Source organism: Pan troglodytes, chromosome 11, assembly GCF_028858775.2.
Source record: "Pan troglodytes isolate AG18354 chromosome 11, NHGRI_mPanTro3-v2.0_pri, whole genome shotgun sequence".
Classification (NCBI taxonomy): domain Eukaryota; kingdom Metazoa; phylum Chordata; class Mammalia; order Primates; family Hominidae; genus Pan; species Pan troglodytes.
In genome coordinates this window covers 15462026-15477601 of record NC_072409.2, presented here as the reverse complement: position 1 = coordinate 15477601, position 15576 = coordinate 15462026, and the positions used below count along the sequence as shown (strand labels likewise).

Below are 15576 nucleotides of genomic sequence, written 5' to 3'. Positions count from 1 at the left end.
TGAGAGTGGGGTGGAGGAATACCAACACTTATTGGATGCTATTTGGCAGGTACTGTGGTGTGAGAGTTAAATGAGATAGTTGTGTAAAAACCACACGATACAGTGCCTGAAATATACGTAAGTGCCCAATAATGTTATCAAACCCTAATAACAATCCTGTGAGATAGATATTAACATCCTCATTTTAGAGATGAGACAGTTGGGGCTCCCAGACATTAATTTGCCCTCAGTTACAGAGTTAATGTCAGAGCAATGTCCCAAAGCCAGATGTGTCTTACTTGGGAGCCCAAGTATGGCTACTAAGTTCAGTTGCATAGGCTTTGCACACTACAATTCTAGTGAGAGCCATTCAGATAATCTATGCTGTGAGTGGGGTGCCTCTTGGAGTTGTGCCACAAAACAACTCTGGGCCCAGTTTTTTTTAGTACCACCCTGCTATGTAAGCAGAATTATGAATAAACAATTCATCATGCAGTCTCCATCCCTGCAAACGTTTATGTCATATGTTTACAGTAGCTGCTAAATGCTAAATTGGCCTTTTTATGTTTATTGTTTTCCTTAACAATTCAGGACTTTCCTAAAGAACTGTTCCTTTTAATGTAGAGTACATGGAAATAAACACAAATCTAAATGTAATTCTTAGTTGTACTATTCATAAATATTTGTTTTGCTTTTTTTGTCTTCATATTTGTGCTAAATTACATTAGAAGTCTTTGTTGGACTTCAAAATATATTGTTTGTGTTTTGCACTGGGCTCTTTGCAGTGTTCTTATTGTAAATGTTAGCCCTTAATGACACTTGCTCAGAATAATGAAAACAGATGGTATTTGTTTTTGTTTTTGTATTTTAGTAGATAAAGCTAAAGTCATTCAGATTTCCTTTCTATAATTAAACCAAAATTTGTAGAATATTCAGTATCCAAGTAGGATAAAAGCATACTGCTTTGGCTTCCATTCTTTGCATTTGTAACATTCAGTTCAGTAAATATGTATTTCAGGTGTATTCTGTCCCAGTCACTATCTGAAGCTTTGGGGATATAAAGATAATTTAACAAACAGTCTCTGCCCAGTCTGGTTCAAGGGACTCTCTAAACAAATATTTTCTAAAACAAGTGGCAATGCTAGAATAAACATATATGCTAATATTATGGTAGCCCTGAGGAGGGAGTGATTAAATCCTATCTAGAACGGTTAAGATCTCCCAGAGGAGATAACAGAATTTAAGGTTGGTCTTAAAGAATACACAGGAGGAGAGGATGACTTTCCAGGAAAGGAAACACTCTATACAAAGTATGGGTGCTTGAAAGTTTATGGTGTGTCCTGGGAAAGTTGAGTAGTTTGCTGTGACTAAGTGACTGGAAAGGCAGATTGAGCAGAGTTGTGAAAAGACTAATAGGATATACTTATGAATTTGGGCTTTATCTTGTGGGCATTGAGGAACCATGGAAGGATTTAAAAACAAGGCAGTGCTTGATCACAACTAAGACTGGCAATTATAAGTTGAATGGTGGCCATATATGAAAGAGAAGAGAGAGAAAGAAGGCAGGCAAACTACTAACTGCAGTAGGCTTACGTAAAATGAAAGAGGTTGTCCTAAGGTATTAGCTATGCAGAGAAGATAGAAGAGAAAAATGGACAGACAAGGGTCAATAGGATTTGTGAGTTATATGGGAATGAGAGAAATCAAGGATGATTGTAATTCTTAATTTGGCCATGGAGTGAATGGTAGTGCAACTCATTGATTAAAAAAGGATGCAGGAGGGCTGGGTTCGGTGGCTCATGCCTGCTAATCCCAACAGGGAGGCCAAGGCGGGCAGATACTTGAGGCCAGGAGTTTGAGACCAGCCTGGCCAACATGGTGAAACCCACCCCATCTCTACCAAAAATACAAAAATCAGCTGGGCGTGATGGCGCATGCCTGTAATCTCAGCTACTCGGGAGGCTGAGACATGAGAATCGCTTGAACCCAGGAGGCAGAGGTTGCAGTGAGCAGAGATTGCGCCACTGTACTACAACCTGGGCGGCAGAATGAGACTGTGTCTCAAAAAGAAAAAAAAAAGCAGGAAGAGGATCAGTGGCTTAAGTTTTGGACAGAATAAGTTTGATGTATCCAACTGAAGGTCTCTATCCAGTAGACAGTTGAGGAAGGGATTGTAGATAGAGATTTGAGATTGTTTGTTGTTGGGAGTAGATACCATACAGTGGCACAGGAGGGTCTAATAACGTGAAGTTAATGCCAAAGACAGAATCCTGGATGAGCACCTTTAGTAGGGTACATAGAAAAAAAGGAACAGTTGTGTTCTCAAATTGCATCTTTTATGGAAATCATACTTTTTCTGTTTTATTTTAGGTCAGATTTTTTGAGGTAAAATTTACACCAATAAAATGCAACCCTCTTAGTTGTACAGTCCTGAGTTTTAACAAACGTAAAGTCTCATGTAACGACCAGCACAGTCAAGATGGGGAATACTTTTATTACTCCCAAAAGTCCCCTCGTGCATCTATTTAGTCATACCTTTATTCCCCTTCCCTGATAACCAGTGATCTGATTTCTGTCCCTATAGTTTTGTCTTTTCCAGAATGCCAGGTAAATGGAGTCATACAGTATGTAGTCTTTTTGTGTATGGCTTCTTTTACATAGAATAATGCTTTCGAGATTTGTCCATGTTATTGTGTGTATTAGTAGTTTATTCCTTTTTATTGCTTAGTAGTATTCCATTTTATAGATCTATAAGAATCTTTTTATTAATCCACTCACCAGTGAATAAACATTTGGGTTGTATTCAGTTTTTGGCTGTTATGAATAATGCATTAACATTTGCAGCCGGGCATTGGTGGCTCATTCCTGTAATCTCAGCAACTTGGGAGGCTGAGATGGGAAGATCACTTGAGCCCAGAAGTTTGAGGCTGCAGTGAGCTATGATCGTGCCACTCTCCTGCAGCTTGGTCAGCAGAGAAAAACCCTGTCTCTCAAAAAATAATTTGCAAACAGATTTTTGTGTAGACATATGTTTTTATTTTTCTTGGGTAACTAATACCTAAGAGTGAGTCATATGGTAAGTGTAATGTTTAACCTTACAAAACTTTATAAAAAATGGATAATATGACTAGACCATTTTGCATTCCTACCAGCAATGTACGAGAGTTTTCTAGTTGCTCCTTATTCTTGCCAGTCCTTCCTATTGTCAGAGTTGTTTTGAATTTTAGTCATTCATTTTATTTTATTTTATTTTACTTTATTTTATTTTATTTTAAACAGGGTCTTGCTGTGTTGCCCAGGCTAGAGTTCAGTGGCATAATCTCACTGCAGCCTCAACCTCCTGGGTTCAAGTGATCCTCCCACCTCAGCCTCTTGAGTAGTTGAGACCAAGGTGTGTGCCAGTACTTCTGGCTAATTTTTAAAATTTTTGTAGAGTCGGGGTCTCACCATGTTGCCCAGGCTAGTTTCAAACTCCTAGAGACACACAGTCCACCTGCCTCAGCCTCCTAAATTGCTAGGATTATAGGCATGAACCACCGCGCCCAGACTATAGTCATTCTTATAAGGGTATAGAGGCATCCTATTATAATTTCTGTTTCCCTGATGGCTAGTAATGTTGAGTTTCTTTTTATGTGCTTATTTGCCATCTGTGTATCTTTGGTGAAATGCCCTTTTTAGTTGGGTAGTTTGTTTTCTTCTTAAGAGTTCTCTATATATTCTGGATATACGTCCTTCATCAGATATATGACTTGCAAATGTTTTCTCCAGGTCTGGCTTATCTTTTCATTCTCTTAAGAGTTTCTTTTGAGCAGAACCTTTTAATTTTAATTAAGTTCTCAAGTTTTTCTTTTATGATTCATACTTTTTATGTCCTAAGAAATCTCTATGTCACAAGATCAAAAAGATTTCTCCTGTGTTTTATTCTGTATGTTTTATAATTTTAGAGCACGCTTAGGTTTGTAATCCTTTTTGAGTTAATTTTTTGTATATGATGTGAACTATTGAGATTCATGTACTTGCATATAGATGTCAGATTAATTGTTCCAGCTTCATTTGTTTTATTTGTCACTTTCTCCATTTAATAACCTTGACAGTTTTGTTGAAAATCAGTTGGCCATATATGTGTGCATCTGTTTCTGGACTCTGTTCTGTGCCATTGATCTTTATATTTGCCTCTTCACCAATACCACAATGTCTTCATTACTTTAGCTGAAACTACATTTATTTTAGAGATAATTGTGGTATCTGTTAGGAATGCTATTGGCAGCAAGGAAGAGAGCCCTACTAAGAGTGGGTTTATTTTTCTGCTGTGAGAAGTCTGGAGATAAGTAGTTGCTAGTTGGTTTAACTTGTTCATCCATACCAGGTTCAACAGACTATAGCCTGCTGGCCTAATCTGGTCTGCCACCTGTTTTTGTAAATAAAGTGTAATTGGAACGTAGCCACATTAGTTTGTTTATACATTGTTTATGGCTGCTTTCATGCTACAAAGTCAGAGTTGAGTAGCTGCAAGAGAGACTACATATAAGGCCTGCAAAGCCTAAAATATTTATTATCTGGCCCTTTACAGAAAATGTTTCTTAACTTCTGATCTATACCATTAAGGACCCAATTTCTTTTATCCACTCATTCATTTTTGGCTCACTGACTCTTTTTTAAGACAAGGGGTCTCCTTATGTTGCCCAGGCTGGCCTCAAGTGATCCTTCCCCACAGCCTCCTGAGTAGCTGGGACTACAGGCACAGGCCACTGTGCTTGGCTTGGCTTACTGACATTTTGTTCTGTGTCACTTCATTGTAATAGTACATCCACCATGGTTCAATATTCATGTTCCAAGTCAAGAAGAAGAGAGAAAGGGGGTGACACCAGTCATGCTTGTTTCTTTTATTGGGAAAATCAACAGTCTTCCAGAAGCTTCCCAGCCAGTTTCTTTACATCTGAAAGGCTAAAATTATGTTATATGGTAAACCATAGCCGTAAGGGAGGCTGGAAACTAAGCAGTCAACTTTCCTAGCCTCTCTAGTGGAGATAGGCATGTGCCAAAAGTAAAAATCATTTGCAGTTAGTAGTTTTATCATGATGAACCATTCATATTAGAAAATAAATGAACTGTATAAGTTCCTAGCCCAGTGATTTTCAAACTTTGTTACATGTGAACATCTCATGGGGTGCAAAATGTAGATTCTTGGGGCCCATGTACAGAGGTTTTTCTTGGATGGAGTCAAGGGATTTGCATTTTCAGAAAGTACCAGAGATCATTTTGATGCCTATGTGGACCCTCTGGTAAATACTATTTTGGCATCGTAGTTTGGGATTTAGATTTGAGGCAGTGTTTCTCAATCCTGGTTGTATATCAGAATCATCTGTGGAGGTTTTTTGTTGTTGTTGTTGTTGTTGTTCTTGTTTGATAGAGTCTCATTCTGTCACCCAGGCTGGAGTGCAGTGGCACGATCTTGGCTCACTGCAACCTCTGCTCCCCGGGTTCAAGCAATTCTCCTGTGTAGTTGGGACTACAGGTGCATGCCACAATGCCTGGTTGATTTTTGTATTTTTTAGTAGAGACAGGGTTGCACCATGTTGGCCAGGCTGGTCTCGAACTCCTGGCTTCAAGTAATCTGTCTGCCTTGGCCTCTCCAAGTGCTGGGATTATAGGTTTGAGCCACTGCACCCAGCAAAAAACCAACTTTTTAAAGCAGAACTTCTGAAAAAAGATAAATATGTATTAATGTTGACTATGTGACAGATGCCATGCTGTGTATTACATGCTTCTGTTCATTTCATACTCCCTAGTAATACTGATAATTTTTTTGGATAGTCATGGTCAAAAGTCATTAATCTAAGATTGTTTCTCAGAGTGCAGTTCCCAGACTAGCAACATCACTATGATCTGGGAGGTTTTTAGAAATTCAAATTATTGAATACCACCCCAGACTTAGTTAATTGGAAACTCAGGTAGGGCCCAACAGTCTGTCTTAGCAAGCTCTCCTGGTGATTCTGATGCATGTCAAAGTTTCAGAACCTTGAAAGGCACTGCTGAATGTTTCCCAGCTTGGTTTAGACAAAATTAGTTGGCTGTCTTAAAAATAAAAAAGAACTTAATTGATTAAAGTATGCAGGCCGGGTGTAGTGGCTCATGACTATAATCCTAGCACTTTGGGAGGCCAAGGTGGGTGGATCACTTGAGGTCAGGAGTTCAAGACCAGCCTGGCCAACATGGCAAAACGCCGTCTCTACTAAAAATACAAAAACTAGCTGGGTGTGTTGGCACGCGCCTGTGATCCCAGCTACTTGGGAGGTTGAGGCAGAAGAATTGCCTGAACCTGGGAGGCAGAGGTTGCAGTAAGCTGAGATTGTGTTGCTGCACTCCAGCCTGGGCAACAGAGCAAGACTCTGTCTCAAAAAAAAAAAAAAAAAGTATGTGTACTATACTGTCACAGGTAGTAATTTGGAATTGGATTGAAGGTTCACAAATGATCTAACATGATAATTGTTGAGTATTGTATTTGATAAGATTATTCAAGGCATTTGTTAGGTTACTATTTTTAAACCACTCTTACTGTTTTGTGTATGTACATTACTTTTTCCTAGTTTTTAAGGAAGAGTTAAGGACATTGAAGACAGTTCTTATGTTTATAAAATTTATAAAGTAGGGAAGAATGCAAGATAAACGTGTAAACACAAGGCAAAGGTATAAACATGTTTTCTTTTAGGGTTAGCTACATTTCTGTGATTGGTAAGTATATTACAACGTAGGCAGCCTATCCCAACAGAAAACTTAGGTTTACTTATGTGCCAAAGATCAAAACAGTACTTCATAGCATGTAATATGTCTTTCTTCAATTCCAGTTGCATTCCCAGTTGTAATTACTACTTGCTTCAACAGGGAATCTGATATCTTCTCTCATCTGTTTTTGGGAAGCTGTATAACTCTATTCCTATATGTTATTTCTCCCTACCCTTGGAAAAATTAGTTTAGGTTCACTTGGGCTGTCTTTTGCTTACTGCAGGTGATACAGTATTTCTTCTCCAGTTTTGAAAAGATAAGAGGCTAATTGGATCTAAGCTTTAGTTGGATTTTTAGGTGCTTTAAAAATTTTTTAAGCTGGGCGTGGTGGCACTGCCTGTAGTCACAGTTCCTCGGGAGGCTGATGAGGGAGGATCACTTGAGCCCAGGAGTTCAAGTCCACGCTGGGCAACATAGTGATATGATGTCACTTTTAAAAAAAAGTTTTTGAGACAGGGTTTTGCTCTATCACCCAGGCTGGAGTGCAGTGGCGTGATCTCGGGTCACTGCAGCCTCAACTTCTGGGCTCCAGCGATCCTCCCACCTCAGCCTCCCAGTAGCTGGGACCACAGGCACATGCTACCATGCACGGCTAATTTTTGTGTTTTTGGTAGAGATGGGGTTTCACTGTGTTGCCCAGGCTGGTCTCGAACTCCTGAGGTCAAGCAGTCTGTCCACCTCAGCCTCCCAAAGTGCTGGGATTATAGGCGTGAGCCACTGTGCCCAGCAAAAAAAAAAAAAAAAAACTTTTTAAAGCAGAACTTCTAAAAAAAGAAATTCAGTTGCACTTGTGTATGTGTAGAATCTGATTTAACAAAGGGTTAAAATTACTCGGCCCACTTGTAATTCCATTAGCAGTAACTCCAAACATAAAATGAAATTCACAGAAACAGAAATTGTCATTGAAGCCAAGAAAGAGGTCTTTATTTCTAAGGCAAAAGTAGTTGAAATGTTGGAATTTCCTTGGGAAAATGTCCGCAAAAAAGACTTGTCTTTTTCTCAATTATAATTTGCAGCACAAGAGACTTGAAGTTTATAGAATTATAAAAGCCTGAATCAATAAAAGTACTTGAATTGGATTTCTTGGTAGCCCAGAGGTACCTACCTCTGTTATTGGAATATTGCTTCCTAGCATCTGTGTTAATTTTGCTAGGGTAGGCCTCATTCTCTTAGCCCTGCCCACTTTAACTTTTTGTTAGGTTTTAGTCTTCAGAAAGCCTCCTAAATCAGGGCTCCCTCTTTTTTCCCATGACTTCGTTTTTCTAACTCAATTCTTTTGTTAATTTTTTTAGTATTTCTTAAGCATTTAGTGACAATACTGCATTATGTCACTTGTGGTTTTCCTTGGCATTGGGCAGTCTCCACTGGATTTTGCACTTACTTGCTTCCTTGTTGAGGAACTAGTAATAACCCATCATGACTCCATAGAATTACTTGATATTATTGAAATAGAGTGCTTTTATTTCTCAGGACTATTTTGTACATTCATGTCAGCTTTACTCAAGTGTTTCAGAACTTTCAGAACCTGTTCATATCATATAAGTCTTCCTCAGAAATACAAGAGACTTGCATATGACTGGAGTGGTAAAATACCTGTGGAAATGTATTGCCTAATATGTATGTTTCTGTTGATCTTTTGGAAGCAAGCACATTTTTCCTTTTTTCTTAAGGGCTAGAGGAGACACTAAGATGTTCTTCTTAAAAGCGTTATTTCTTAACAGACAAAATTATAGATCCTTTAATTATTGTTAGTTTAGGACACAGTAAAAGACTTTATAACATTGGCAGGCTATCGCATATATTTCTGGGTATTAGTCTCAAGTTCACTATGTACTTTTTCATGAAAAACTATGTAATTGAGAGAGCAGCTGCACCCTTATTTGTTGCAGATCTTGATTTATTTTATTTTTTAAAAAAACATTCAGAAGATATCTTTGTATCAAAAGAAATGCTAATGATTTTCTTTAGAATGTGAACCCATTTTAATCAATACTGGCCAATCTTTGTCACTTTGCTGATTGCATGTATTTGTGACCCTTAGATTGTAGGGAATGGAAGTGAACAGCAGCTGCAAAAAGAGCTAGCAGATGTACTGATGGATCCTCCAATGGACGACCAGCCAGGGGAAAAGGAGCTTGTGAAAAGGTCACAACTGGATGGTGAAGGAGATGGGCCTCTTTCTAATCAGCTCTCCGCTTCATCCACCATTAACCCTGTGCCATTAGTAGGGCTCCAAAAACCAGAGATGAGCCTACCAGTGAAACCTGGACAAGGAGGTTAGGATTGCTGCATTGCTTGCGTAACTGAAGGTTATTGTTTTTAATATGTGAGTGTCCACCCTGTACTAGGTTTTATTTAGAACAGGCAAAACCATTGTCTACAAAAACAGGCAAAAACATTCTCTAGAATCTCTGAATTCTAAATCTAAGGGGATGTGAGAGGAGTAAAAATATATATACCATTCTGATTTCCTTTTAAATGTATTTCACTTGTACCAAGGAAAGAGAAAACATGGCTAAAGGACACAGAGGGAGTCTTTTTTTTTTTTTCCCCCAGAATGCTTAAAGATTTTTCAAATAAAGAAGGAATATGAGTACAATATTAGAGAAATGGAGGGATAATTCTGGGTGAACAGATGTTTGCTCCAGACCTATATAGCTCTATGGGAGCAGTTGCCAAGTTGAAAAAGGAAGACTAGAACATGGGACAGAAAGACATAGCATGGGAGGAGAAGGACAACTTAAAAGACTCATTTGGAAAAGCAGGTGCTAAAACTATAGATGTTATTGGGAAAGGAAAGCCAAAGGGATTAAGAGAACATAATGAAGTGGCTAAGATGATGAATTAGAGAAATAATTGTAACAGTGCAGCTCAGAAAGATGACAGTTAGGCCGGGCGCAGTGGCTCACGCCTGTAATCCCAGCACGTTGGGAGGCCGAGGCAGGTGGATCACAAGGTCAGGAGATCGAGACCATCTGGCCAACATGGTGAAACCCTGTCTCTGTTAAAATACAAAAAATTAGCCAGGCGTGGTGGCACGCACCTGTAGTCACAGCTACTTGGGAGGCTGAGGCAGGGGAAATTGCTTGAAACCAGGAGGTGGAGGTTGCAGTGAGCCGAGATTGTTCCACTGCACTTCAGCCTGGCGACAGAGCGAGACTCCGTCTCAAAAAAAAAAAAAAAAAAGATGACAGTCAGAGATAGGAGTTTCAGAGTGAAGAAATACTAAATGTATATTCGACCTAAATGTAAATTACAAAGTCAAAACAAATTAGAAGAGGCAGAAAAGTGAATCAAATCTGAGTCTGATTGAGACTGACTCTAATAGCACTATATTTTGAGTATCCTTTGTCTGAAATGCTTGGGACCAGAAGTGTTTCAGATTTCAGATGTTTTTGGATTTTGGAATATGCATATAATTACCTGCTGAGCACCCCAAATCCAATAATTCAAAAACTGAAATGCCCCAAATAGTACTTCTTTTAAGTGTCATGTAGGTACTCAAAAGGTTTTGAAATTTGAAGCATTTCATGTTTCAGATTTTTGAATTTAGGATGCTCAACCTGTACCTAAAAATCTTGGTGTTTCTGACAGAGTTCTAGTGTGAGATTTCTGGTTTTCATGGGCATTTCTTTTAGGGTATGGCATATTGTCTCATTAATACTTAATTTTAGACCTTAAATGTTACTTGCAGATTTTTACTTGCTAATCATATCAACAAAATATCAAAGTGAAAGTAATCACTTCCTTATTCATTGTTTCTTTCAGATTCTGAAGCTTCAAGTCCTTTCACACCAGTGGCCGATGAGGACAGCGTAGTTTTCAGTAAACTGACTTACTTAGGCTGTGCCTCGGTAAATGCTCCCAGGAGTGAAGTGGAAGCCTTAAGGATGATGTCCATCTTAAGAAGCCAGTGTCAGATTTCACTAGATGTTACCCTTTCAGTGCCGAATGTGTCTGAAGGAATTGTAAGGTGAGACTGGTTTATTGAAATCTTTCGATATTTACATCAGATCTCTGACCTGTTGCTTCAGAAAGAAGGAATAGTGAATAAAATACATATTAATAGTTATTTTACTTGTGTAACATTTCATTTACCTGGCACTCATGTCTCCCAAGGACTGTGACCTTTGTGAAAAATGGTTACTTATTTGTAATAGTTTTTCGTACTCTTCCCGATCATGTGTAGTACATTAGGCATTTAATGTTTTGGGGATAAATGAAATATATTGACATGAGTCAGCCTAAAAGATTATATTTTCCATGTTCCTTTGATGAAAATACAAGCTTGACACATTTCAAAATGGAGTTTCATGTTGAGTTTGAAAGTTAAAAAAATTTATTATTAAATATTAACTATACCAGTACACCCCTTAATTTTTATGATGAGAAAACTGGCTAGGTGCAGTGGTTCATGCCTGTAATCCCAGCATTTTGGGAGGCTGAGACGGGTTGATCACTTAAGTTCAGGGGTTCGAGACCAGCCTGGGCAGCCTGGGCAACATGGTGAAACCCTGTCTGTACAAAACATACAAAAATTAGCCACGCATGGTCGTACACACCTGTAGTCCCAGCTACTCAGGAGGCTGAAATGGGAGGATCACCTGAGCCTGGGAGTTCAAGGCTGCAGTGAGCTGTGATCATGCCACTTCACTCCAGACTGAGTGACAAAGTGAGACCCTGTCTCAACAAAACAAAATGAAAAAAAAAAGATGAGAAAACTGAGGCACAGAGAAGCCTCTAGCTGTTTATACTAATAGAACAAATAACAATTGCAGATAGCTAATCAGATGTCTGTATCAACCAGCTAGATATACTGTTGCTCAATAAGTCAGATGAGTGCAGGTAAAATAAATTTTTTTTCCCTATTACCAAAGATATATGCTTATTTAAAAAAATTGCCACATAAAAATAGCCTTAATTCTGCTCTACCACTAATAAATACAGTTAACATCTTGGCTTATTAAGATCTTCTCTGCATATTGGTATATGTATATGTCTAGGTATATGTAAATATACCTGCATATATATACATACATAATTTACAACTGTTAGAATCAACTTTTTTTTAACAGCAATGGACCTGTACATACCATCTTGTACTTAGTTTTATATCATAAACCTCTTTTCATGCCAGTAAATATTATTAAAAATTTTAATTTATGATGGCATATGAATGGGTTATAAATAAATAACCCATCTCTTATATTAGACATTTTAAGGCTTTTATCTTTCAGAGAAAAAAGCATGAATGATGATAGCTAATTTTAATAATATGGGAATATCAGTGTTTTATAAATAGGTATCTTTGAGCTCAATCTTTTTAGACTTCTGTTGATTTCCTTAGGATAAATTCCTAGAAGTAAACTTATTGAGTTTGTCTATTTTTATTGCTTCTAATAACATTGCCAACTAGCCATCTAGAAATATTGATCTAGTTTATACTTTTATCAGCAGTATATAGAATATCCATTTCTCAGTATCCTCAGAAGTATTTTGGACTTTCATGGTGACAGAGTAATAGCTGTGTGTTGATTGTAGTAAAATAATCTGTATATGTAATTTTTCCCCTTAAGTATTTAAATAACTATTTTGCAAAGACTCACAAATTCTATTTATTAATGATAAACTATTAATAAAATGTGTTTAGCACTCATTTCTATATGTTTCTTAGTCAATACTCATTCCTCTAACTGAAGTTACACTTTAATATATTTTTAATTCTATAAAAGAAGTTAGAAAGCTAGTTGGTTTTACCCCACATTTTTAGAGTTTTCATAAAAGTGCTTTCAAACCTGTGTTAGATCCTCTTCCTAGGTATTTCCGTGATGAGCAAGGCCTTCTAGGCTTTCCCATTAATGGCTCTACCCACGTAGTGTTGAAATTGCATAGTTTCTTTTTAGACCTTCCATAGTTGTGCCTTACTGCCCTGATCAGAGTCTGGAATGTTGTAGGTATCACATAAATATTTGTTGAATAAGTAGATTTTTGAATGAATGCTATCCCTTTGATTTTTTACTGAATGGCATCCTTTTGCTTTTATTCATGATTTTTTTTTTTTTGAGGAGTTAACATTTTGTATAATTTCTGTCCTTATTTTCCATGAATCAAAAAAAAACTTGTTTCAGTCTGAGAAAAAGCATCAGTTTTTTGTTTTTTATTTTTTTCATAACAGATTAGGTCATTTTTAAAGGAGGTAATTAGAAGCACAGCTTTGCCCAGGTGTGGTGGCTTATGCCTGTAATCCCAGCACTTTGGGAGGCCTAGGTGGGCGGATCACCTGAGGTCGGAAGATTGAGACCATTCTGGCTAACCTGCCCTGTCTCTACTAAAAATACAAAAAATTAGCCGGGCATGGTGGCACATCCCTGTAATCCCAGCTACTTGGGAGGCTGAGGCAGGAGAATCACTTGAACCCAGGAGGCGGAGGTTGCGGTGAGCTGAGATTGCGCCATTGCACTCCAGCCTGGGCAACAAGAGCGAAACTTGTCTCAAAAAAAAAAAAAAAAGCACAGCTTCAATGATGTATTTTGGTAGTCTAATTTACGTATTAATCGTCTTTATTTTGTTGCAGAATGTATAAGAAATGTGCTTATTGATATTGTTTATACCTTTCTGTTTGCCTCCCTAAAACATGATACTATATGGTTTTTAGTACTATGGAATTACGTAATCAATAGCTTCCGGAATTCACATATGAGTTACTTATTAAAATTTAAGGTTAATATCAGCATACCAAATATATGATCTTCTTACTAGAAAGAATGAGTCTCACATCTTAATATAAACGTAGTGCAGATTGTTCATAATTCCTCTAATCTCTCTGTATCTTTTTCTCTGAACAGACTCTTAGATCCTCAGACAAACACTGAAATAGCAAACTACCCTATCTACAAAATCCTCTTCTGTGTCAGAGGGCATGATGGAACTCCTGAGAGTGACTGTTTTGCTTTCACTGAAAGTCATTACAATGCAGAGCTCTTCAGAATACACGTCTTCCGGTGTGAAATACAAGAAGCTGTAAGTCCTCAAGAGAAAACTCTCTGCAAATGAAACTTCACCAGTGCCCTCACTAGGTTGAAATGATTATGGTATTTATTATGATCACTCATAAGCCAGATGAAATTCTCTGCTATTGTTTTAGTGATTCTAGCCTCATGGGCCAAAATATAAATTAACTAAAAATTTGATTAACTAGAACTTTGTTACTACTACTAAGAATGTCAGAGGAGATCTGTTGGCTACTTTTGATTGGGTTAAGTAGGCATTCTGGTTCTAACATTGACAGATTTGCAAACCATTCTTTTAAATCAAAACTTGTTAGGACTGTTTTCATTGTAATATCTTCAGATAGTTTCTAACAATTTAGGAAATGATTTTTAAATTGGATTTATAGTGCTTACAACCATTTCTTTTTTAAAACCCCTTGTCTGGACATTTTTAGTGTTGCTTGCTTTATAGGCCTAACAAATTAGGTAATTTACCAAAAGAAATAAGTGGGATAAAGATAATTATTGCCCTCCAAAGTAGGTAATCTTCCAGCCTTAATAAAGGTATTTTATATCTTTTGATAACAGCCCATTTCCTAACATGTCTGGTTGTAGGTAAGCCGGATACTTTACAGTTTTGCCACTGCCTTCCGCCGTTCTGCCAAGCAGACCCCACTTTCAGCCACTGCTGCACCCCAGACTCCTGACAGTGACATCTTTACCTTCTCTGTGTCTTTAGAAATAAAAGAAGATGATGGTAAAGGTTATTTTAGGTAGGGAATCTTATTTTATTCATGTATTAACATGCTGTGGTTCAGGGGAAATTCTAGGTCAGATTATAACTTTCATACCATAAAATGATTGCTTTTAAAGGGAGGGCTTTTAAAAAAAATGTGGATGATAAAGGAAAATAAATACATAAATTTAACAGAGGCAAAGTTTGAAGAATTTTAAAGCAATTAAAAAAATTGTCATATTGGGAACATGTTGCTACCTTCTTTTAGTCAGATACCAAGTGGCTAACTGCTCACAAAAATATGGCCAAAGCGCCAGGCGCTGTGGCTCACACCTGTAATCCCAGCTCTTTGGGTGGCTGAGGCGGACGGATCACCTGAGGTCGGGAGTTCGAGACGAGTCTGACCAACATGGAGAAACCTTGTCTCTACTAAAAATACAAAATTAGCCGGGCGTGGTGGCGGGTGCCTGTAATCCCAGCTACTTGGGAGGCTGAGGCAGGAGAATCGCTTGAACCCGGGAGGCAGAGGTTGCAGTGAGCCGAGATCCTGCCACTGCACTCCAGCCTGGGCAACGAGAACGAAACTCCGTCTCAAAAAAAAAATATATATATATATATATATATGGCCAAAGCTTAGTCAGCTGGATTTGTAGCTATATTTGTTTTGCTGATTGTATTTGCTTGTTTTAGTTGGTTGATTTATTTGTATTAATAATCTAAAAATCTTAAGCCTTTTCAAGTCAAGTTTTCCCAGTAAAGTTATCTGCATACATTGGAAGGGGAGAAATAAGGTCTGTGTCTGAAGTCTAATCTTTTGTAGGGTTAGAAGTGACTGATTTTAATTTTTAAATATAATGATAATCCTTTGAGTGGTGGAAAGAACCATGGAATAGAAGTCAAAACTTAGCTTTAGTTTAATTATAGTTACTATTAACAATGTCCCCGTTTCCAAGTTTCTTTACATCTGTCAGTAGTTTCCTCATTTATTAAATGAGGTGGCTAGACTCTAAAACCCTTTCTCACTTTAAAATTTTATGGTTGCAAGATGACTTGATTTTTTTTTAATTATAGCCCATGTCACAAAATGAT

At 37.7% G+C, this 15576-nt stretch overlaps 1 protein-coding gene across 11 annotated transcripts in view; it reads left to right on the top strand.

Moving 5' to 3' along the window:
• RABGAP1 (RAB GTPase activating protein 1) overlaps positions 1–15576 on the top strand; it is a 165839-nt gene that overhangs the window by 34335 nt on the left and 115928 nt on the right. For 7 of the 11 annotated variants that reach the window (XM_009457251.4, XM_520242.8, XM_063788342.1 and 4 more), the window contains 4 exons: positions 8804–9038; positions 10531–10735; positions 13608–13782; positions 14367–14524. In XM_009457251.4, the coding sequence (XP_009455526.1) occupies positions 8804–9038; positions 10531–10735; positions 13608–13782; positions 14367–14524 (773 nt within the window). Of the gene's footprint in view, positions 1–8803; positions 9089–10530; positions 10736–13607; positions 13783–14366; positions 14525–15576 lie in introns of all 11 variants that reach the window. The other 4 variants (XM_016961614.4, XM_063788346.1, XM_063788348.1 and 1 more) reach the window with 1 other exon arrangement.